Raw genomic sequence first — 25655 nt, 5'->3', positions numbered from 1 at the left:
TGCTTTTATCTGGGACGGAGAGAATATTTATCTGGCGTTTCTGCATTCTGTTTAAGAAAATTCTAGATAAGCATTTGTAAGAGTTTTAAAATCTATCGTTTGATTTTAAGCCCTGCATCTACCACCATACACAAATGCAGTGTTCAGCAGCGATCTGGAAGAAACAGAATTGGATATGTTACTTAAAAAAAATCTAGACACAGGAAACCCAGTGGAAATTAGAAATTTAAGCAGAATGTTAGGGCATTATGGCAGTGTCAGAACTGGCATGTTGTGCCAGATTCATTATTATTTGGTGAACACTGTTTCATGTGAAACAGGTTTATTGCACCTGTTATGAGGAATCCATGGCTATTAGAAAGTGTTGATTTCAGTATGATAAATTCCATCAAAAAGCCCTTTTTTAAAATCTGTCTTGTGAACTACAAAATCTGAACTTAACAAATGATCAAATCAGTTTTGCAGAAGGATACTTTGCTCTGTGATGTGCCTTTACCTGTGAGGTGCAGGAAGCTGCCATCAGCCCACCTCTAGTGGCTGCAGGCAGGAAATGATAATTTTCTTTTTTTTTCCAGATATCCAGCACCATTTCATTAGAGAAGTAATGAGCAAATAAAGGAATATGTGCTGCCATAGAACCAAACATTGCTTACCATGCCAGCCATAGGTTTTGTGCAGCAGTAATTTGAGGGTGATGCAGAATGATGTCTAAGAATTAATTTGTCTTGTTTATGACTTGTCCTAGTGCCTGCCTCTGCTCTATGCTCAGGGCCTGCTAGCAGTTGGCACTTTATATATACATATTAAATTATTACATAAATATATAGTACATGTGTGATATAGATAGAGAGAGAGAGAGAGATGTATCAGCCTATGTCAAGAGCCCATCTCAGCTCAGCACAGGGCCATGCGTCTCTGCCTTCTGTGTAAGGATTCTCTCTGGAGTTCATCTCTGGTTGCCATGGGGGTGTTGGAAATGGAAAAGAAGGAAGGGTACCACCAAAAGGGAGCAAATACCCCCTCTGTAGAGATTTCAGGTTTGCCAATTTCTATTTTCCCAAAATTAGAGTTGTGGTTTGAGTGCCCACTAGAATTATTTACTCTTTTATGCTGTGAGATAGGATTAGGAGAAAAGTGAAGCAGGTTCAAATTTTAAAAGATATAAAGAAATGTTTATTAACAAAACTACAAGAGATAAAATCAATAAGAATCAGAATAAAATTTTCAAAATACTCCCTTCTCCCACAACAGTTTCTTTTCTTTCTTACTGAGAACTTAGAGATAAAACTTGAACTTTAGGTCAGTTTATCACCTATAAAATAGTCTTTCATCAGTTCTTTTAGAGAGAGAGAAATCTCTTTTGGTCTGCCATGGAAACTTCCCCACAAGGCAAACTGTCCTCTTGTGGCTTTTAATTCTCACAAAAGCAGCTGCCCAGGAATCTGCATTTGTGAAGTCCCTCCCATATCACGCAGCCTTCCCACAGCTGCATTATGGGCCATGTAAACACATGGGGTACCATCTTAAAGATGAGCGGTTCAAAAGCAAAGGTTCTTTTCATCTCTCTTTGGGGTAATTTTTTATCTCTGGGAGCAGAGGTCTTCTTCTCTTCCAGGGGGGCCAGATCTTCATCTCATCTCTCTCTCTCTGTTCAAACTTCTCAGAAGACCACAGCTACTTCAATATTTTCTTAGTCCACCACAAATACCTTCACTCATATCTGCAGTCTGAACACTCTCATCTCCCCGTCCATGTCTTCCATGACTTCAAGGGATATTCTAGTATATCACAGTCCATTACCATGGCTTACAAAAGAACTTCAGCCTAAAACTAAGGCATCTTCTTGTTCTCTTTCAATTTAGGCCTTGACTCTTCCTTTACGAACTTTTCTCCTCCCTTTCCCTGGCACAGCCCCGCCAGGGCTGCACACCAGGCCCGGGGGACATGCGGCAGAGTGGGGCTGACCCCGCTGGCACCCAGTTACCTCTTCCCAGCTGGAAGAAAAGAGAGCTTCTGGGGATTTTTCCCTATTTTTAACCTGTGTAGTCCCAGAGACATATTCAGCTCTTTAATTGGTTCCACAGGTTGTCAAAATTCAAAGCTAGTCACAGTTTGGCTTTGCCACAGGTTTTCTTCAATCAGTGCAAAACCAACATGCCCTCTCATACTGACTTTTGCCTCTTGTCATAGTATCTCTCTTCTTTGGTCAGTTACAGTTTCAGAGAAACAATAAACTTTCAGGTCTGATTGAATAATTTGATTATTTAAATGTATTGTACAGTAAGGAGGAACACGAAATGAGGTGGGAAGACAAAAACCCTAAACACTGTGGTATCAGAGACTAGACACTAGGATAAGAAAATATGCAAGTCTGTCCATGTTTAGAAGCTGAAGTTTCTCCATTCTACGCATTTCTCTTTCCTGACACAAAATAATTGCATAAGCTAGGCAGTGTTAGTGAAATGAACATTAAAATGGAAGATGATCTTTGTCTTGCATGGGTTTGGAATCAAGCTTAGTAATATTGTGGTTTCCGTAAGGCAGCACTGAGATCCCTGGGGTACTGAGTTTATAGTGTTGGCAGCTCATTGCAGGATTCCATTGTGAAAAGAAGGTAGCCAGGAGAAAAATCCAGAGAATTTTTTTTGGAGAAACTCAATAGCAGCTTCCAGGACATTTGGATTATATTAATAGAATTGGGTTGTGCAGAAACAAAAATTGAGAATGTGAATTGTACTTGTTTCATATGATTTTGAATAGATTTTGATCCAAGTGCCCTCCTTGAGCGAAACTGGAGGGAATATGAAGTTATAGTCAAGCAGAAGGGCTTAAATAGTCCTATAGCAATCCCATCATTTGGATTCTATGAACAAATTAGGTGCAATATCTATTACCTGTCTTTATTCTCGAGTTAGATGTCAAGTTGGTTAGTCTCTATAAAAGTAAATCTGATGTTTTGAAAGAGTTTTGTTTAGAATGTGTTTATAGATACTGTTAATTATCACTGTTATAAATTGTTCCTTTATTGTCAGTCAAATAGAAATGCCAGGCATGAACACAGCATAGCTTGAGCTGTCTTTGCACCATGTGCTTTAGACGGATTTCAGATATATAGGTGAAAACAGCACAAAACAGCTTATTTTGCTCTTCTACTGAAGATTCAAGTTGCAATAACAATTAACATGGCACCTGTCACAAACGCTTGTATAACAAATGTTATTGCTTTTGCAAAGTAGTGCCAAAGCATGTGACCTATCACTGTCAGTATAATTTTGTGAAACTTTGTGTGTTATTGAAAACAAAGCAGCACTTTAACTCAGGATATATAGCAAAGCAGCACTTTAACTCAGAGAAAGTGTAGTATTTATCATCTTGAAATTAAATTCAAAGTACAGTACATTTTGGCTTTATAATTGATAGAAATTTCCATTATTGCCAAACCATTAAACCACGGTTAAAATGTGATTTTTCGCACTTAATAATTTGAATGAAAAAAAAAGCAAGAAAATTCTCTAATGTGACACACACTAAAATTTCTGTTACTCTGCAACTCTGAAATGACTGGGTGTGCTCATTCTGGCTTGATAGTTATTCGGGACAATTTCTTTGTCAGGTTCATGTTTTGTTTAGAGTTTCAGTGAACTACTGATTCTGGTGTTGCGTGAAATATGACCAATGATTAATACCTACATTTAATCTTTTATTTATGTCTACTGTTATGCCAGAAAGTATTTAATAGGTGCACTCATTTGGAAATAAGCATGATCTTCCAAGCAGTATTAGAAGTTTAAATACAGCTTTTATAAGAAGGAGAGATGAAAGTGCCATGTTTATTAAAACAAATTAGGTGGGCTTTCCTGGCACTTGTTTTATGCCGCTACTTCCCTAGTGTGTCAGGATCATTTTCAGGCATGTCATCGTTGCCAAAGGATAGAGAAAGGTGTTTGCTGAGGTTCTGCGGGAAGCTTACTCACTGCAGTTAAAATTTGATTTAAAATTAATTTTTGCATTTCTGTTTTGCCTTTTTTGAGACACTTAGCTATGTACTATGCTTTGAATACAAATGGTCCCAGTGAAAACGGTGACTTCATCTTCTTCAGTCTTAGGATTCTTAAACACCAGAATGGGGATTGAAGATATTGACCCCTAAAATAGGGGGGGGTCAATAATAAAATAAATAAAAATGCAGAGACTTGAAATATTACTGCCAGAAATCCTCATCAGTGGGTTTTTACATGTGACTCATCTACGTGTGTATGCTGTTGTCCTGTGGAACAAGCATTCAGCTTACATTAATGGCGTAATTTGATTGAAATCAATGTAGATGTATCAGTGTTGGCCATCTTCTGAATATTTGTTATAGTCTACATAATTTAGAAAAATAGGCTACAAATGCATTTGAAGGGTACCAAGCAATTTTTTGTTTTTCAGTTTATGATATTTGGGAGACAATTTGGTAGTGTAAGAAGTGTATTATGATGCCCAAAAGTATTGTATACTGCTCTATGGCCCATAGTGTTCTGGTTCCTGATTTGGGATTAAGCTTTCCAAGCCAAATATTCACTTGTAATGTATTTTATTCGTCCAGTTTTGTGGTGCACACACTGTTAACAAACAGAGAACATAAATGGCATAACCTCAGAAAATCTTGGGAATGCTAGAATTGTTTTTATAACCTTTATTTTCCTATCTCATACTAAAGCAAAGAGATCTGCGAGGCAAATGAAACCATTATGTGCCCTATGTGTGAACGCAATTGCACACTACAAAAACTCAACGAAAGCTGCATATATGCAAAGGTAATTATTGTGTTATAATCAAGATAATTTTGATTGTATAATGTCTGCCCCTGTTTCAACCAACTTTCCTGAAAAACATGTTGTTTCCCTACAAATGTTTTCAGCCTTCGTAATTCATCTTTCTAATAAGATGAAATTATCTGGGGTTTTTCTAAAATTGCTTTCTGTGAGCATTTCCTTATTAATAATTAATTATTACTTTCATTAATTTATTAAGTCTCCTGTGAGGTCTTCATAATAAAACTTCTTGTAAGGTTTTTCCTGCTTTCCTCTATAACTATCTTATTACTCTGTTTCCCTTGCTTACTTTGTATTTGAATTTTTGCTCCTGCTTTGCTCTGTCAGACTAATGCAAAGATTTTATACAATTAAATATTTTGCTACAAGAAGCTATTCTTCAAACTTAAATAATCATAAAGACCTCTGTGTACATGCAGTGTTTGCAGGTGAGCAGTATATTTTGATATGTGGTATGTTCATAATTCTGTAAAAGCAGCCTTGGCTTTTATCTCTGTATTCTTTATCCCATAGAATAAATCTTTCTCAGAAGCCTGTACTTACAAAACATGATTATCTCTTTGCCATGGCATTACAACAAAACTGCAGAAGTGTCAAAGAGAAAATGGATTTTGTAGTAGATGTCAAAATTTCTTCCAGATAGTACCAGTGCTTAGTAAAACTCAACATTTCAAACCTATCTGTGAAAATATTTTTTTAAATTATTAATGTTTACCATTTACAAATTTAATTTGCTTTATTACAATGCAAAAGTTAGGACGTTGGTTTGTAACAACAGCAATAAATACCACTGGAAATGTACTTAAAGAAAAAGTGGTTTTTGTTTTAAAATACTGCTATAACTATATAACAGAAAATAGCTCCGTGAGCGGGTTTTGTAACTTCTTTTTTACTAATTTCTTTTTTCTGAAATGTGTACTTAAAGTAAAAGCTTTCAATTGAAACAAGATTATGCAAGCTATACAACCCATCCCAGATACGCCTCTTTTTAGAAGATGCTTCTTCAGCAGTCCACTGCAGTTTTAACAGGAAATTAATATATTTGAAATTGCGTTATGCATTTAACTGTAGATCCTCCTTTTTTAACATCCACAGTTAACAAGAAACAGGCTTTGTGTCTTATTTATATTTACACTGACATCATGTGCTTAAATCATGCAAATTTCACATTTAATGTCTGTCGTGGTTTCACACTGGCCAAATGCCAGGTACCCACTAAGGTTGTTCACTTGCCTTCTCCTGCTTCAGTTGGGCAGAGGAGAGGGGAAAAAATTGACACAGGGCTCACAAGTTAATGACTAAGAGAAAAACATTCTAAGGGCAAAATAAGTTCAAATTTAACAGAATAAAGTAAATTCATTATTAACAGAGTCAGAGGAGGATAATGAGAAGTAAAATAAACCTTTAAAACACCTTTTTTCCCCCTCCAGCCCCTCCCTCTTTTCCACTGATAGCACTGGGAGACAGGGCATGGGGGTTTTGGTCAGTTCGTTGCCAAGATCATCTTTTGTTTGCTCAGAGAGAGGAGTCTTCTCTCTGCTATGGTGTGGAGTCCCTGGCATGGGCAAACAGTCTTCCCAAAACTGTTGTGCTGTGGGTCACTTGTCCATGGGGTGCAGACTTTCAAGGCTAGGCTGCTCTGGTTTGGAAGGAAGGGCCCTCTCTCTCTGTGCCTGGAAGCAGGGGCTCTCTCTCTCTATTCAGGTCTCCCACTGGATCACAGCTTTCTCTGGCATCCACCCACTCCAGTGAGAACACTTTTCCCACAGGCTGAGAATGGATCTTTGCATCCCATGTGGACTTCATGCATTACAGCAGGACAGTTTGTTTCACCATAGTCCTCACCACAGCCTGCAGAGGAATCTTGGCTCTGACGCTTGGAGCACCTTCTCCCCCTCTTTAGAGGTTTCAGTTCACCAATTTCTGTTTCCCAACATTAGTGTAGTGATTTAAGTACCCACTAGAATTATTTACTCTTTTTTTGTTGTGAGGTAGGATTAGGAGAGAAGCAAAGCACGCTCAAAACTTAAAAGGGTATAAAGACAGTTTATTAACAAAATTACAAGAGTGAGAAAAAAATTAATAAGAATCAGAATACAACCTTTCAAACACTTCCCCTCCCCCACAAGATTCTTTTCCCTTCTCAAGGACAATGTATAGAGACAAAACTTGGAATTCTAGGTCCGTTTACCACATATAAAACAATCTTTCATCAGTTCATTTAGAGACAGAAGTCTCTTTTGATATGTTATGGTGACTTCCCACAAGAAAGAACAGTCCTCTTATGGCCTTTAACTCTCACAAAAGCAGCCACCCGGGAATCGGCAGTTGTGAAGTCCCTTCCATGTCACACAGCCTCCCACAGCTGCATATGGGTCATGGGCTCATGGGGCAGGCCAGAAAGAAAAGAGAACTTTTCCTGGAATTCTCTGATTTTTTAACCTTGTGTGTTCACAGAGGCATGTCACCTTTCTAGTGGTTACACCAGATGTCAATATTCAAACCTAGTCACTGATTGGCTTTCCTGTAACTTCCTTGAAAAAACCACTTGCGTGCCAAACCAGCACACCCTCCTTTTCTTCTACTGACCTTGGTGTCACCATGTTGTTTTACCCCTCACGTAATCCTTACTTCCTCCTCTTCTCTGACTAGAAGAAAAATTGCCGCTTGTAGGTACCATGGTCAACAAGTTCCGCCAATTCAAAGATTCCTCCAAGATCCTGCAACACCGAGAAGTTGATCTCGTCTGGATTCCTCATCGGGGTATTGGTCATGATGGTGGACATGGTGGGAGCTTCTAGTATCTTCTTACAGAAGCTACCCCTGTGCCCCTACTGCCCCACCACCCTCAGCTACCCGAAAATCAGGCCATGCCAAATCCACATAATGTCACATTGGGAATAATTCATTGCAGTGGAAAAAATGTGGCAGTCCATCCATGCTTCATTTGTTTTCAAATCAATCCTTTAAAAAAAAAATTGGATGACGACCAGGGAAGACAAGGAATAATAACCACTCATATTCCATCGTCACAGGCATTCTTTTCTTGTGTCTACAATTATGGAAATTCATGTAAGCTCCCAGCTTTTCCTGACAGTGCTCTTGTTCTGAAAAACTAATCAACCTTGCATTAGAACACAGAAAACAAAAATTGTCTCCTTTTGGGATTTGTCTGTTCTGGATCTCCCCCAGCTGGAGGAGAGAGTGAATTCTCTTTGGGGGGGAATAGGATTATCATCTGGGCACTCAAATGGCAAAGAAAAATAAAAACCAAAAAATAGCTTTATGAAGCTTTTTCTTAAGGTTATACTGCCTTCACTCGCTGTGATGTCTCTAAACAAAACTTCACAGCAGCTTCACTCATTACCTCTTGCTATGAACTGCCTGGTTTCTGACAGGGATTGTGATTCTGCTGGTTACCACAGTGTTGCTCAAGTTGAGCAACAAATACCTAAACATGTGTCAGTGCTTCCACTGTGTTTGCACCTGAATTAGTAAATGAAAACAATTTGTAATGTTAGAAAACTACAGTCTGATTTCAAGTCAATGGTATTTTCTGAAGTACTGTTAGTGCTATAAGTAAATGGAACTAACATATTTAAAAATAAGCCATAGGATATGCCCTCTGGTAAAGAAAATGCCGTTTCCTGCTTCTTTCTTGTTCCTGAGATGGAGCTTGTAAGCATTTTCCTCTGGTTTTCTCATTGTGGGAATACAATTTCCTTCTCTGGCTACCTTATACGTAACCAAAGAACTAATAGGCAAGGGAAACTATTCATGAATAATTTTAGGAATCAGCACCCTTATTCTGGAACAAGTGTTTTAATCCTTACTCATTCAGGTAGCTCATTGTAGAGTACATAAACATTGAGTTAATTAGTAACAGTGAGTTTCTCTAAGTGATATTTATCTCCCCAAATTTGCTTATATCCTGAGTTCTGCCTTATTTATGTAAAGCATGTGCTCATGTTTCAGGTCATTAAACCTGCTGTCAGGGGTTCTTTGTTAAATATCTGCCAAGTTTCCCTACAGAGGATCACTTTGGACAGAACAAATTAATGCTGGAAAAGATCATATACTTCAAATACTTTTTCTGCCAAGGTTTTGCAAAGCTAGAGACAAAATACAGAAGATGCTTTTTACCTTGTTGTTTCTGCCCATTTCTTTCATCTCCTCCCACTCCCATTTAAAAATGCTACACTGAAGTGATGTTTATAATTTCAGGAAAAGGCAGGTAATACCTGAATAGAAGCTGAATGGCTGAATGATCAGGCTGTTATTTTCATCCACCTTAAGTGGACTCTCTGATCCCTGGTGATTCACATGGTCTTGGGGCTGGTCCTGCACGCAGTAAACCTTGGCCTTGACTTGGCGCAAGATGTTGGTTCAAGGTGGATTTGAAGTGCCTGAAATCTTACCTGATGATGACAACATTAGTCAAGTATGCTGACTAAGCAGGACAGAGTTCTACAATATTTCACCTCTGCTTAGAGGCCTTCTTGGTCAACAGAGTCTCAGACTATGCATTTAGCCTTTAAGAGAGGCAAGTCTTAGTTTTGAGTGTGGTGCTATTAAACTCACCCAAACACTCTATAACAAGACTGTGCCAAGTCGGGAGCCAAGTATTTATTTTCTGCTCTTAGCAACATTAATTTCACTGGGTTAGGTTTGGTAGGTTGGTTCATTTTGTATTTTCTTGGAAAGATGCACTCTGTCCTGAGCAGAATATTCAAGATCACATCCTCACACAGGTCTACATTCAAAACCAATAATGTTCATCAGATTCACTGTGCTGCTTTTGTTCACCTCTCACATTTTCAGTCTCATACCCATTATGTTTGTGTTCTCCTTTATGGAAGCAAAAGGAAAAAAACCCAAAAGACATTAATTGATTGACAGTTGATCCCCCTGTATGATCCTGGCAGGGAACATATTGAATTTATTCATCTCCAGTACCAAATAGTCAATTCCATTTAAGAACCTTAAACAAAAAAAAAACCCCAAAAAACAGAAGAGAAAAACATAACTGGCATACAGAGGAATACATGTTTTTAATTAAATTCTCTCAATATTACAATAATTTAACTCCATAAGAAATAAAATAGAGGAAAGAAGCACAATTTCTATTAACTTTCTCTGCATTCATGGGTCAGTTTTCTTGATTTCTGAGGCAGAAGTAGTAATGCCAGCCTTTTCTAGAAGAATGAAGGTATGTCTACAGGATGAGTTCTTGCAGCGTGCAGCTCTCGAAGGAGCAGATTAGGTAACCTGCCTGAGGCAGGCTGTCAGATCCAGAATCCTGGCACACCTGTACAGAACATTCCTGCTGGCTAGTGTAGCTTCAGGTGTAAGAGAAGATCACAGTACAGCAAAACACAGTCTGGTTACCTGCACCCTTCCATTGGCATAAGGACAGACTTATTTTCATGATAAAAGCTTAAAAATCGGTTCTTAAGTCAGCAAGAAAGTCAACATCAATGAAGTCTTTTCAATGATATTCCATCTCAAGATATTCTCTTCTTATTTCAGATAGTGGGAAATCACCATGACTTTTTTGTATGGTTTAGAACAATACATATCAGAGCCACATTTTCATTCCTTTTCTCTCTCTCTCTTCAGGTCCTCTTTTTACATATGCCTATTGATGATAAGTTAATTTGCTCTAGTATTTTGTAGTGATCTGTGCTTTTTTATTTTTTTCGAATAGGAATTTTAAACCTCTGCACTGCTTAATAATTGCCAGCAACATCTTAAACCACCTTTTTATTAGAATAAATGTAGGTCCATTATCCTTGGATAAATTACATTGCTCTAAATTTGGAACCTTAAATTTACTGAAAAGACATTGATCTTATCAGCTTCCTGAATACTGTTTGAAATTATGGGTAGAACATTAGAAATTTCAGATTTTTGTAACATAAATTATGGTGTTGTCATAAGTGAGACCTCAAGTTCACCCACTCAGGTGTTTAAAAGGCATGCAAAATCTAATTTTCAATCAATACTTGTTTTCAGTAAGTATGAACGAATAAATAGAACTAAGTATAAATAAATAAGTACTTTCTGTTTCAAAACTTATTTTCAATCAGCAAGCCTTAGACTTTGCAGCTGAATTGCTGTTCTGACCAAAAAACCTTATAACAAAGACTAAGAAAAGAGGTAAATCTAACGGAGAGATTCATGGAAGAAATTAACTTCACAGTTTAGAATTATGGAGACTTCTGCGGAGTGATATTTAGAAACAATTTCGTATTTGTTGGAGTCTAGGTGCACAAGCCTTTTAAGAAGGAGAACGTCAACAATTTGAGAGGCTGAGGTGTCTCAATAAAAAGAAATACATGCTATTTTTACCTGCAAAGAAATTGCAAAATACCTAGGTAGAAGAACAAAATGGAATCAAGACACAGTAAGTATGTAGAGGGAGAAAAGTGAAGAGGTTTTGTTAGCTCATAAAAACCTTAAAATAGAAATGGTTGAGATTGAGTTTGACCTACCATATGACACGAATTTTGGATGAAATTTTAGCCTGTCTGGACATGGACAGAACAGCTCAGTGTCTGTGAAACAAAATGACTGGTGATTCATGAAGTGATAGTCTATAACAGCAGATGTCAAATTCTACTGGAAGTCAGAGTGTGACTTTGACAAATCTAGGTAGAAGAATCGTGCTAATAGGGCTACTTACAAGAATGATTAGCTTTTAGTTTCTGCCACCAGTTATCTACACTGGGAGTATTTGAGGCAAAAGATGAGGTGGCAGTACTATTTTTTTCCTGATGCATTTATTTTTTTATTCAGGTTACACATTTGTTTGATAACGGAGGGACTGTCTTCTTTGCAATTTTCATGGCAATTTGGGGTAAGTACATTTTTACTTTTTTTTTTTTTGTTTGTTTGTTTGTTTTTTGGTGTGTTTTTTTTTAAATTTTATTTTTAGTTCACCCGACCCTTTTATATGGTTACTTGACAAAGGGAGATTATAGCTCTTGATAAAAGTTAAAGAAGGATTATGATTTTGCCACACAAACTATTTTTTTTCATTTTCATTAACTTAAATTTCTATGCCAGTAATGGTTAACACCTTTTATGGATAATGTAAGGATTTTCTTCAGGGTCCTAAGTGCCTTTAAAAGCCTGAATTTTGTATTATTCAGGCCAAAGTCCTTTCAGAGGAAAACACATAGGTTAAGTTACTGATCTCGAGCCAATATAAAAATCACATCTTGTAGAGGATTCCTATAGAATAAATGAGAATGGTTTCATGGGAGCTAATTAGAGGAAAGTATAGAAAGGGTTTGACTTTAAGTGCTTACTGCAGTTAAGGTATTTACATTCCAATTTTTAGTCTGAATCTCTCATGTTCACACTCACATCACACACATCATGTTATGGGGCTCAAAGTAAAGCAAGGGGATATCCACAGAGGACACAGTTGAGCAGAAGTTACCAAGAACAGTCTTGCCTCTTGTAGAAGGTCAGTGTAATAGTGCCATAAAATATTTAATGGTTCCAGTATGAAATTCTCAGTAGAATTAGCTTTCACTACAGCTAGTAGGATTTTGCTGCTGGGAAATAGGGAAGAATAGAACCAGAGATAATTGATTCTACCAATGTACAGGTTTGTGTAAACGCTGAGAAAGTTACACTAGTTCACATACATAGAGCTGTCTTGATTCAAGCCAGAGTTTTACAGTTTTGAATGAAATGGTACACAACAGCTTTATTTATCAAATGTATATGAATAAGTTATAATGATTCTAACTTAAAGTGAAGTAAGAACAAATGTCACAAATTTTGGAGGCTGGCAAAGTAACAATATGCAAACAACAGCAGAACACCAAAAAGTTACATGGATTACAGAAGCACATCCCCATACATGCAAAAATTATGTTTGGATTATTAAAAATTAACATGGTATAACTAAAGAGTACACTTTGATTACTTGCCTCATTGATATTTCTTCATTTACTGCTAATCTTGCTAGTACTGCCTTCCAATTACTAATTATTACTTTCAAAAATTCCCAAAAATACAGCGCAGTTAATTATATAGTTACCAGTGCAGACAACACAGGTAGCTTCTTAGCATCTCTTCATCTCTGTCTTCAAGTTCTCCTTCAAGAGAGCTCTTTCCATTCTCATCTGAGGCTGAGATTCAAGTGTAAGAAGGAATTTGCATGTATGACAGTGCTTTTACCACAGGAAAGGTAGCATTATATGAGCTAAGGAAGGTGAAAGCTGAGCATTACATTTTTCTTCATTTCAAGCATCAGAGTGATATTCTCATGTAATATAGGTGAATCTGTCTGAGATTTTCAGTCTGCTACCAAACATGCTGGAGACAATGTTAGAAATCAGGTTCTGGTATTAATGGGACATACACTGTTTTTATGACTGAACTCGGAAAAAATTGCAAAACTGCATATACAGATTGAAATCTTTAATATTTTAAATAAATACCTGTTTTACCCATATTCAGTGTGACTGACATAGTTTCTCTCTGGGGTGTATGTGGATGTAATTTACTCACATAATGAATAAAACCTGATTGCAACATTCACAGACAGTGAGATAATTCCATTCCGTCAATATGATCCACAGTCTCCACACTGATTAAAGCATTTTACCAGAGCATAATAACAAGAACATATCCCACATGTGTAGTTTTCTCTGCACTTTATTTTGTTTATTCCATGCTTTTACAATTGTTTAACATATTCTTTCTTTCTATTTAGACATGTCTGGTAATCGCAAACATATATACTATGCAATTATTTGCTTTTTACTGCCATGATTCTACTCTTTAGCTTGACAGAACTGGACCATGCTTTTTAGGATACCTATATGCATATCAGAGATAATTCCTTTCCTCTCATGTTAAGTATTTCTTCTATCTAATCTATACTGAAACATTTTAAATAATTTCTACAGATCTAGCCTGCAATTCAAACAACAGATCCGTTTGACAGAGGAATAGAAGATTGTCATCTTTTTTTCCTGTTGATAGTGTTATTAAATCGGTGTCATTTAGTCAAAGGTTAGATGTAGCTCCTTTTACTCAGTAATTCCATTCTCCTCAGCAAACTTCAAGTAATTCAAATTAAATAATCCAAGTAAACCTAATCACTCTTGTCATATTCACTGAAGAAGGTACAAATGTAAATTTGGGAAAATAATGACTTGAGTCATTTATCAGATAGAAATTATATTTGAATAGAATAGTTTCACTTCCAAGTAGTTAAGTTGAGGATTTTTTTTGTATTGGTACAAAAATATCATTGTAATCCTAGTCAAATTTTTCTCTGTTACATTGTTGACCAAAGTTACACAAAGCAGAATCTTACCTGGGTGCTATTTATCTATATTATTTCTACGAAAGCAAGTATAATATCCTTCCAGGAAACCCATAGGTTGATCATTTAATTACAAAGTAGAGGAGTGATGCTCTGCTACTGAACACTGCCTGTTGTCTATTGGCGTTTCTTTTGTTGTTTTCTTACTTTTCAATACATTGTTTACACAGCAATGGCTGTAAGGTAACAACTGCCAGGTAAGGTTGTTTCAGAAAAAATGAAAGGGGTGTAGATAACAGGCACGAATATAATCTGAAGCAAGCATTACAATGATGGATGGGATGGTGTGATGTCAGCCATTGGAATGCCCTCAGATGGGCACTCTGCACTGTCTTCCTCTGTCTTGTCTGCTGTGCTGGTTTTGTCATCTGATGCACCTCTGAAACTCGTATCATGTACTTCAAGAGAGTTGTCTTAGTGAAGGACTGAAGGAATAACATAATAATTTTTTTATATATGTCTTGAGAGATTTGAATCACTGTATACTGAGTACGTCATGGTTTACTTCAGCAGTGCCTCACACGTAAGTCCAGGTAACTGCTTTCTGACATATAGGAGAACAAAAGATGAGGGCCCCGATTCATGATTTTCTGAAGATGACTCATGTCCTCCCAGCAACACCCATTCAGCACCCACATAGGTGGTCAACTTTCAAAGCTGATTCTTAATCTGTTCTGGCAGGTTTCAGCTCTTGCATTTAAGCTGGAAAGGGCATATTGCCAGAATTTATTTTGATTTTATTTTCTATGAGAAGAAGGTGTGTGGCCTCTCAGTATTTGTTTAAACATTTAAAAATTAGGTCCAGGACCATGATATAGATATTTGGACTGTGATTGTACTTCAATACCAGTTTTTACATATTCATGGAGAAGACAAAATCAGTCATCTTTTTAAACCTCTTAAAAATATGTTTACTTCTGAAAACAGATGTAGCTTCATCCTTAATTTTGTAATTGACATTGGATGGCTAAAGAGTCTAGCTTTTTTTTTCAGTTAATCAAGGTTTGGCAGAGCTTTTGAGCTATAGTTTTGAACTTGCCCACAATCCTTTGAATAGGTCCACTGATACTAGATATGATTTTTCCTGATATTCAGAGGTTAAAAAATTACTTGTAAGGGGGAGATACAGAGATAAGAGGCATATTGGTTAAGCTAAAATTTAAAAATAATAAATTAATGTCAGTTAAAAGCTAGTTTGACTGGAATCAATGGTATCCTACTAGTTCAGTAAGACAAGACTATTTAAGCAACCCTGCACAGAAATTAGGTATGTTCCTGTGCAAAACACTTGTACTCTTCCTTACCTGGATCACTCCTTGTATCATCATAAAGCCATCTGTGGGAAGACGACTCAGGCCTCTTTGTAGCACATATAAAATATCCCACCAGGCCAATTAATACAGATCCCAAAATGGCTCCGACAATGATGCCAACTATTACTTCTTCATGGTTGTTTTTGTCTAGGAGAAAAAGAAACAAAGATGAAGCAGTTGAGTGTAAATAATAAATCTGTAAAACCAGTGAGTGAGACTTTTAAGCAGGGATCTGAAACACTTTGCAAACTATGAGTAAACCAGCCTCTCTGTAGAAACTTTCTGCCTCTGTAAAAGAAAACAGACGTCTCCATCCCCGAGGTTTGGGGGAATAATGGGTGTTTAGGAAAAACAAAGAGGCAGCTAAATAAGTTTTTTAGTCAAATAAAAAGCTTTCAGGTTTAAGTAGTGAGTCAACCACTATTTTTTAATTAAATAAAAAAGCAGTAATCATTCTTTAAGTGCAATTATTTGTAAGCATTTAAGCCAGCAGTGAAAATTGCGGCCTCTGAATTTCAATTTTTGTGTGTGCAAAGTTAAAAATTCAGTAATGCTTCTTGCACCTGTTCAATTAGCAGAATAAATGCATTTCTTCAAGATTTTCCCACAAACTTCATAAAACTTTTCTTCAAGGTATTCAGTTTTTCTTGGAAAAAACTTGCCCTCCAACTCTCCTTCCTTTTCAATGTTACCTAAAAATCACGTACATTGCAATTATTAGCTATGTATTAACTATGATGGGAAACATGAAAGTCTGATGATCCTTCAGTTCTTAGTACAAATTGTACTTTCAGTCCTGCGTTAAAAGCTTGAAAGCTAATTAATGCAAAAAATTACTGTGCCTTCTAATCTTTTCTTTTCCTGAAGACCTGATTCAGAATAGCAGGATAGAAAAGTGCCGTGACAGTTTTATGTTCTGTTGTTTTCCCACGCATACTTAACTTGATAATTAAATGCACAATGAGTAATTCTTTTGGAAGTATTTATAAGAAGTCATCTTTGGCAACAAAAGTTTCTGAACTTTAATAAGTTGATGTGCTGTATGTTTTAAGTCTAATTTCTACACGTCTGCTTTTGAAGGTCCATTCCAGTGTAAATAGGTAATACCTGTCACTAGGTTCTCCCACTCTGGGAAGTGTTAAATCATGAATTAAAGAGTAAATAATTGGAAAAATACATGTTTTATTTTGGGTGAGCTTTAGTTTTAGTCTATTCTAGGTCACTATGCCTCATAAAGCCTCCAGTTCAATTTTTAAAAAGAGGGGGTTTCAGCATTATAATTTTATTAAGCCAGTTCAATAAACTTTAGTTAGACTTTAGTTAGATTCTTACCTTCATTGGCGTCTTTTGGATTGGGTGATGCAGTAGTAGCGTTGCTGGAATTATGATTTAGCTTTGTTTTCTGCCGAATGGGGTTGAAATTTGGGGTAGGACTGTCCTGCTTCACCATAAGTGATGTCAGAATGACACTGATGGGGAGCAACGTGGTGGGTTTGATTGAAGAGTTATCACTGGGAAGCACTAAAACCCCAAGAGTAGTATAGATGACTGTGGAATGACTTGGTGTCACTGTGGAAGTAGATGTAGCTGCAGTACTTTTGGCCACTTCAGAAAAGTCACCTGTTGTTCTGAATGTTGCTAAAGACATTGGGCTTCTGTGGATGTTTGTTGCTGAGTTATTTCTGTTCTTTTCATTACATTCTCTTTGGCATTGGCAACTGCTGGTGCAGCATGACTTATGGTAGAAGAACTTACTCTGGTAGTCATATGCAGAACAAATCTCGGTGAAGTTAGTTGCATTGGAGACTGATTTTTTTTGTAATTGAGCTATTTCCTTTACTTGTTTCTTGTACTTCTCCAGCTTCAGTATTGCTTCTGTTCCATTGCAGTCTTACAAGCAGAAAAATGAGAGTCATTCCACAGGAGGGCTGCATGGTGTTGAGTTCAAAGTTTGTTTTATACAGAACCTGCAAGAAATTCACTTTTGTTTATGATTTTATTTAACCAAATCAAGTTATTCAGTGAAGACCCAAATGAGTTGGTAAAAGAAGTTAGTGTTATACAATGGAAATCTCACTGATTTACTGTTGAGCTATTAATGGGTTTAGGGTCTTAAAAAGCCAAGAGTATTTTCTGGTTATTACAAAGTTGTTTATTATATAAATGCATCAGTCTTGAAGGCAAAGACTTCTAAGTATGTGGTCTTACTAAAAGTTATAAGGCTTAAGGTTCCAGTGGGGCATAAAAGCAGATTGACAGAGGGAAAGGAAAGGAAAGGAAAGGAAAGGAAAGGAAAGGAAAGGAAAGGAAAGGAAAGGAAAGGAAAGGAAAGGAAAGGAAAGGAAAGGAAAGGAAAGGAAAGGAAAGGAAAGGAAAGGAAAGGAAAGGAAAGGAAAGGAAAGGAAAGGAAAGGAAAGGAAAGGAAAGGAAAGGAAAGGAAAGGAAAGGAAAGGAAAGGAAAGGGGAAAGGGGAAAGGGGGAAAGGGGAAAGGGGAAAGGGGATCTAAACTTCTATTTCATGTTTATGTGGCTTAATGTATTTTAATTTCTCTAAAGTCTTTAATTCAATCCCTGCATTTTCCTCTCTCCCTGGGGAATCCAGGAAGACATATACTCCAACAATTTACGATGTTTTGATGCTGGAAATGTTATGTCCCTAAGTGTAATGACATAAGAATCACCTAAAATAATACTGATGATCAACAAAATTGATCTCGTCTTGATCAATATCAATTGCAATATTGATCTCAGCGTGCTTATGGATATGGTGTAGGATAGCTCGCATGACTGGAATGTTGTCAAGGGGGTCTACACACTGTTTAGGAGAGACAGACCAGGAAGGGCATGGTGTCAGTTGCCCTGTGTGAGGCAAGACCTGGAATGTATTCAGCTCTGACTTGGGGTAAATGAGGAGTAAGTCCAGAGCTTATGGGTCAGGATAAAGGGGGTTACTCGTACGGGTGACACTGTTGTGGGTGTTTGCTACAGGCCAGCTGATCAGGAAAAAAAAAATGGATGAGGTCTTCTGTAAGACAGCTTGAAGCAGCCTCAAAGTCACAGCACTGGTTCTTGTGAGGGAGTTTAACTACCTAGACATCTGCTGGAGAAGCAAACACAGTGGAGCACAAACAGTCCAGGAGGTTCCTGGAAAGCATTGATTACAACTTTCTGAAACAGGTAGTAGAGGATTACACAAAGAATGGCATGTTGCTTGACCTCATACTAACAAACAGGGACGTCTTCTTGGAAATGCAAAGGTTGGAAGTAGCCTTGGCTGCAGGAATAATGTGATTTTGGAGTTCTGTAGTGGATAAAGAGGAAGCAAGGCAGCAAGTAAAATTACAACCATGATATTCAGGCGAGCTAACATTACCCACTTCAGGGAATCTCTTGAGAATAGGCCCTGCAGGGAAGAGGGGTCTAAGAGAGCTGCTTGATATTCAAGGACCACTCTCTCCAGGCTCAAGAATTATGCATCCCTCTCTCAAGAATTATGAGACAGGAATTAGGCAAAGTAGTCAAGAGACCTATGTGACTGAATAAAGAATTCCTGTCAAGCATAAGCAGGAAATACTCAGGACATTGAAGCAGAGTCAGGTCACTTAGAATGCATTTAGAGAGGTTATCAGAGTAAATAGAAATGAAACAAGGAAGGCTAAAGCCCATCTGGAATTAAATCTGGCAAGGATGTCAACAAGGCTTATTCAAAGGCTTATCCATAACAAAAGGAAAACTAAGGATCATGTGGCCCATTACTAAATGGAGGGGGGCCCTTGTAGCTGAAGACAAAGAAGAGGTGGAGCTACTGAGCATCTTCTTTGCATTGGTCTTCACTGACATGACGACCCCTCAGGAATCTCTGTCCCAGGTGCCCAGGGTAAAAGAAGGTCAGTTTCCTTGTTCAAGTATGATTTGGGTTAGAGAAGCCTTAGACAAACCCAGCATCCACGAGTATACGTGCCTTGACAGGATGCATCTGTGAGTGCTGAGGGAATTGGCAGACACCATAGCTAGGCTGTTCACAAACATCTTTGAAAGGTCTTGGTGATCAGGAGAGGTGCCTAAAGACTGAAAGAAAGCGTCATCCCAATCTTCAAGCAAGGGAAAGAAGGAGGACCCAGGAAACTATTTACCAGTCATCCTTACCTTAATCCCAGAGAACTGTAATCAGTGGCAGAGTCTAGTTGGAGGCCTGTCGCTGGTGGTGTCCCCAGGTTTCAATACTGGTCCCAGTATTGTTTAACTTACTCATCAATGGCCTGAACAAAGGGGCAGATGCCCCCTCAGCAAGTTTGCTGATGACACAAAGATGGGAGAAATGGCCAGTACCCCAGAGTGCTGAGCATCCCTTCAGAGGGACCTCGACAGGTTGGAGAGATGCACAGAGAAGAACCGTCTCAAATCCAACAAAGGGTAAGAACAGAATTACACCTGCACCTGTGGAGGAATGACCCCATGCACCAGGACAGGCTGATGACTGACCTGCTGGAAAGCAGCTTTGTGGAAAAGGAGTTGGGGGTCCTGGTGGATGACAAATTGTCCATGAGCCAGCAGTGTGCCCTGTGGGCAGAAAGGCCAAAGGTATCCTGTGGTGCATTAGGATGAACATTGCCAGCAGGTCAAGGCTGGTGATCCTGTCCCTCTACTCAGCCCTTGGGAGGCACATCTGGAGTGCTATGTCCTGTTCTGGGCTCCTCATTTCAAGAAAGACAAGGAGCTCCTGGAGTGGTTCTAGTGGTGGGCTATGAAGAGGATTAAGGGGCTGGAGAATGTCTCTTAACAGGAAAGGCTGGGGGAGCTGGGCCTATTCATCTTTGAGAGGTGACTGAGGGGATCTCATCAATATAAGTATCTGAAGGGAGGGTATTGAGAGGATGGAGCCAGTATCTGCTCAGTGCCAAACAATAGGACCAGATGCAATGAGCAGAAACTAATGCACAGTGATTTTCACCTGAATGTGTGGAAGGACTTCTCACCTGCTCGATCTGGAAGAGGTTGCTCTGAGAGGTTGTGGAGTCTCCCTCATTGGAGATATACAAGAACTGCCTGGATGCAATCCTGTGTCATGTGCTCTTGGATGACCCTCCTTGAGCGGGAAGGTTAGACCAGATGATCTAACTCCCTTCCAATCTTACCCATCCCATGATTCTGGAACGAAAGCTTATTTGCATAAGAAAATTCCATGGTTCTATAAACAGACCTTGTGCTAAGAAGGGAATAATTCAAAACCACTTTGCTATGGAGTGAGGTAATGCAACATATATGGATGGTATTCTCAAGGCAATGTGTTCTGGGCAGACAGTAATTCTAAGAGCATGATAAAAAGTTATGCTTCATTGTGAAGAATTAGAATTTTTTCAGTTAACCTGGAAAGTTGATGCATAAAGTTTTGTGACCTTGAGCAGTGAGTGCCATATGAATGCTGCCAGGAGCAAATTGAAAACTAAATCAGTCCAGAAGTTATGAATGAGGTTGAATTTGTGTGCAGACTTCTTTTGCAATACGAAACTGGAAACTGTGTATTAGGCATTAATTTTTCAAATGTTAGATTGAGAAGAAGGAGAAAAACTCACCTCAAAGTCACATGATTGTAGTAGATCTGCTGTTTCAGCATATGTTGTTCAGTGAGGTTTTGGTGAGGGGTATTTTTTCTATATATGAAACAGATTAGGATCATCCAGTTTGTTTTTGTTTTTTTTTCATCCACTCCCACACATGAGCTCTTATATAACAGCACAGTCAATTCAGTAAATAAGTTATTCTTCAGTATCATTATTTAATTGAATGTCCATGTATGTGGGTACTTCACCACCTGAAGGAAGGAGATTTATACCTGGAAAAAGTAACTATTTCTTTTGTCTTCAAGCCTCTCCTACTTTCTTATGCTTTTTCCTATGGGTGGTTTTTTTAGAGGATTTGTGTTTTGTTTTTTGTTTTGAGGTGGGTTTTTTTTAGATGGGGGGGCAGAGAGAATAAGGGCTGGTTTTGTTAATTTGTTGGTTTGGGTTTTTTTATTGAGCTGTGTGTTTTTCCCAGCTTAGCTTCTTTGTATGTATAACACTGTTACGAACAATGCGAATGTCTAAAGAATTATTCTAGGAGCAAAACTGCTGCTGTATAAAACTGGGAAAGAAATAAGGTTGTCTTACTTGAACTGAATAAAATGAGTTAGCTGTTAGCTCTTTATTAATAGATACCATTGTGTATGTATCTCCTTGTTTCTTCAAGAGAAGATTTCACGTTTTGAATAAAATGAAAAGCAAAATGATGAATTTAAAGGGATGGCAATATCTCATATTGACAGGTACCTATCTCTGTACAGTTACTGCAGACAACAAAGGTATGATTCTTAGATAAACATTGTCAAATAGTATTTTAACTTTAACAGGGATTATCCTGAAGCTGCTTTGAGTTTTCAGATTCTATGGGTAAAACTGTCAGAAAGTGGCTAATGATGCATGTTACATTGTTGATTTTTTTAAGATCTGCATAGGCCTTTTTTTCCCCCTGTAATAAAGTACAGTTGTTTTCCACAGCAACAGTCTTTCTAGAGTTTTGGAAAAGACGGAGAGCTGTATTAACTTATGATTGGGACCTCATAGACTGGGAAGATGAAGAGGTAAGAGGAAATGCAAGTAAACATGTAAAGCCTTACTGTCAGCATGGTTAAAGTCTCAGTATCAATCTATATTGTATGTCAGTCATCTGAGCTTGTCATTCAGATCATATTTGTATTTATAGCACTAGTTGCAGAATACAAAGGTGTGCTTGAGATTGTACAAGGATGCTTTGCCTTTTGCAACTAACACTATGGTTCCAAATATAATTCTACATTTATTAAAAGTATCCTTGGAAAAACTGAGTGGAAATACTTCCCATGCAGAGGACAGGAGCTACCTCTGACGTCAGCAGAGATGCCTTTCAGTTCCGTGGTTTCTTGTTCTGGAAATTCCTGATCCTGCATAAAAATAGGACCAAGACAAGCAACAAGACAGAAACTAGATTTTCTATTCTTTGGAGAGGCAAAACTTATCCTTGAACATTCTGCTATCAGCTTCAGCATTAATAAAATTTTGTTACTCCATAAATCACTAGTGAACATAGCTATAATTTCCCTGTATTGGTGATTTAATTGCAATTTAAGTCAATTAATAAACTTCATTTGTTTTACAGCTTTCCATAGATAAGTAGGTAGAAGATGGTAACTTTTAAAAAATGCTCATAACAGAAAAAGAGTCATTATAATTGGCCCTAATTTATAGTTTTCTGATCAATTTTTGCAGACAATCTAGTGTCTAAGTCAGCAATATGGCCCATGATTCTTTTTAACACCCTCACATAGTGGCAAAGGCTCCTATGGTCTCTGTTCCTTGCTGGTCTCTGGCACTGCTTCCAAGGATTTTCAAAAGACAAAATTATTTACGTATTTGAGTTGAAGTGTTATAAAAAATCATTTGTATCAGTATAATGTTCTACTTTATAGCACATGTATGTCTGATTCTTGAGAGAAATAAGTAATACAACAAATGGAATCCCCCCTGTCATTCCAGGAAGAGCTGCGTCCTCAGTTTGAAGCTAAATATTCCCAAGTGGAAAGAGTAAACCCCATCACAGGAAAACCTGAGCCTTTTCAGCCTTTCCCTGATAAGCTCAGTCGACTGATGGTGTCTGTCTCAGGAATATTCTTCATGGTGATGTTTAATAATATTAGAATTATTGTATTGTAATTCATTTTATTCTGATGTAAATAGTCACTCGGCATGAGTCCATTCATTAAGATTAGTGGATTTACATAATATAGCCAAAACTGATTGTCTGTCTTACTGCTTGTTCAGGGATCTCTTTGTTTCTCAAGATGGAGTATAGCTATATTGTAAAAGAACAGTAAAGAATTGTTTTAACTCATCTAGTTATTTTGTTCTCTCAAATTCTGTTCTCCAAAATGAATATCAATCTTTAAAACACTTGTTTTATTATTTCAGTGTGGATATTATTTCAGATGTGATTTCTTTTGTTCTAATACCTCTGCTCATAAATACATACCTGTAGATTTCACTGGTCCTTACTGCAGTGTTTGCAGTCGTGGTATATCGTCTGGTAGCCATGGAGCAGTTTGCTTCTTTCAAGTGGTATTTCATCAAGAAGTACTGGCAGTTTGCAACGTCTGGCACTGGAGTCTGTATCAATTTTATGATCATCATGTCACTCAATGTTGTAAGTCTTCTGTTCTTTTAAAGGAGCAGTTAATTTAAAAAAGTATTCTTTTATAAACTTACCGAGTTAATCATGTTTTAGATATATGCATGTTCGTGCTTATTCATGTACCAGTGTCTGAAGGTAGTATTGCAGTGGATTTTTCTCTTCTGAAACAATGTTTGTTAATGTTTTTCTCTAATTCCTCCGTAATTTGTCACTGCGCATCTTTGCTTATGTCACCAAGTTACAGGGGTACAAATTGCTGCTTTTTATATTTGTATTTTTTTAATATTACCTTTTGCAATAGATCTCTAAGTGGAACTGCATTCTTTTCTTGACTGAGAATTTGGTTTCTGTGTTGTTTTTGATTAATGACTTCAGATTCTTCCCTTTCTTATTAAAATGCAGCTGTGATATCAGTGTTGCAAAATCCTAAAATCACTGTGATACATGATTTTGGTATTAAGTTGTTTCTGTCACGTAACAGCACAGGTTTAATCATTTGCTGTTACAGTGTTACACTGACAGAAACTCTATTCTTCCAGCTGCATTATTATTATTCGTCTTTGTGTTCCCATGTAAGCACAAACAGATAAAAAGGAATAATAACCCAGCAAACATTAACTTTTAATTCTCTTAAGGAATTGTACTCACTGCAATAAGAAATAATTCTTCCAATCAGAGTCCTGTAGTTATTTCTGTTATTATATATGATCACTCCACATCACAAAACATATATTCAAGTGAACAAGCAAAGCTATCAAAAATAACTTGCTACTTATAGTTTATTCAAGGAAATATATTTCAGAGTTGGCATCTGTCTGGGGCTAAGTGCCATTTAAAATAAAGACTGGAGATAGTCAATATATAGAGAGATAAATTTTCAGTACAAGGCTGATATCCTCAACCAGTATCCATATTCATGCAAAGGAAAACTGTACTGTGTCAAGACTTTTTGCCTAGTTTTAGATTACATAAGTCTTTCCTTGAAATTAAAGGATAAACATTTAACTGTTGATTAAGAAAACTGTTGATATCTGAATATTTCTCTTGATCTATTTGTTTGTTTTATCTTTATTTTATATTTAATGTACATTTATACATGCTTATATACATTTACATGGATAAAGAGAATGGGACTGGAGGAGTTCAATGAAGTCTTTATAGGAAACTATACACATCACATAACTACAGCATCACTCTCCCTTATCTGTCCAGATACCTTGGTGCTGTAGAGCATCAATTTTCAAATTGTATTCATTGTCAAATATGCTTTTGATGCTTGTTCTCATTCTGGATTTGTTATCACAACAGCCATGATGTCCTATACTTACAACATTTAATTTCTGTTTTAGGTATATGAAAAGGTTGCCTATCTCCTGACAGACTTAGGTATGTAGGTCTTTACTAATGGTATGGTTCTTGCTGGCTGTGGCATATACCTTCATAGTATACTTTATTTACCTTTAAAAAATTGTTTTGAAAATTTCCTCTATCTAATCTAAAGTACGTTTCTGGCATTTCCCTAAGCAAGTGAGGAATATCACAGAAAAAATTGGTTATTATTTCACTGAGGAAATAAAATAAAATTAAGGAATTTATTCTTCTACTTTTAATGTTTCATAGTATGCATTGAAAAACAGTAATCTTATTTTGGAGCAAAAGTCAAAACATATTTTCTTAGCACGCTAAAGGATTTTTTTCCATTTTTCCCAAATGCTTAGTTTATTTTTTATTAATTTTTAATTTGATCTTTCAGATGGAAAAAAAAATGGGTTAAGATAAAATTAAGTTGTCCTGGATAAAAATGTTAAGTCATGAATTTTAAAGTAGCTCCAGTTCGGTAACATTAAAATTTTTACTGAAGCCTCTAGTCATGATTCAATCACAGACATAAAGCTTTCTAGCTTATAAAAAAACAAGGAAGCAAAGACAGAATTTAAGAACTCTGGCTGTGTCAATGTGTTACTGTTTAGT

General features: G+C 37.1%; 2 protein-coding genes across 3 annotated transcripts in view; one reads left to right on the top strand and one right to left on the bottom strand.

The window, feature by feature from the left end:
* Nucleotides 1-25655, top strand: part of ANO3 (anoctamin 3) — a 171257-nt gene that overhangs the window by 134031 nt on the left and 11571 nt on the right. For both annotated transcript variants that reach the window (XM_066187291.1, XM_066187292.1), the window contains 6 exons: nucleotides 4703-4799; nucleotides 11616-11676; nucleotides 22019-22101; nucleotides 23033-23173; nucleotides 23532-23696; nucleotides 25034-25070. In XM_066187291.1, coding sequence (XP_066043388.1) covers nucleotides 4703-4799; nucleotides 11616-11676; nucleotides 22019-22101; nucleotides 23033-23173; nucleotides 23532-23696; nucleotides 25034-25070 — 584 coding nt within the window. The remainder of the gene's footprint in view (nucleotides 1-4702; nucleotides 4800-11615; nucleotides 11677-22018; nucleotides 22102-23032; nucleotides 23174-23531; nucleotides 23697-25033; nucleotides 25071-25655) is intronic.
* Nucleotides 14434-17416, bottom strand: MUC15 (mucin 15, cell surface associated). Its single transcript, XM_066188297.1, is given in 4 exon segments — nucleotides 14434-14594; nucleotides 15474-15629; nucleotides 16815-17183; nucleotides 17290-17416. Coding segments are annotated over 4 exon segments (813 nt in total).

This window comes from Chamaea fasciata, unplaced genomic scaffold (assembly GCF_029207755.1).
Source record: "Chamaea fasciata isolate MVZ Bird 193981 ecotype frontalis unplaced genomic scaffold, bChaFas1.0.hap1 SCAF_7, whole genome shotgun sequence".
NCBI classification, from domain to species: Eukaryota; Metazoa; Chordata; class Aves; order Passeriformes; family Sylviidae; genus Chamaea; species Chamaea fasciata.
This window is presented reverse-complemented; position numbering and strand designations above follow the sequence as displayed.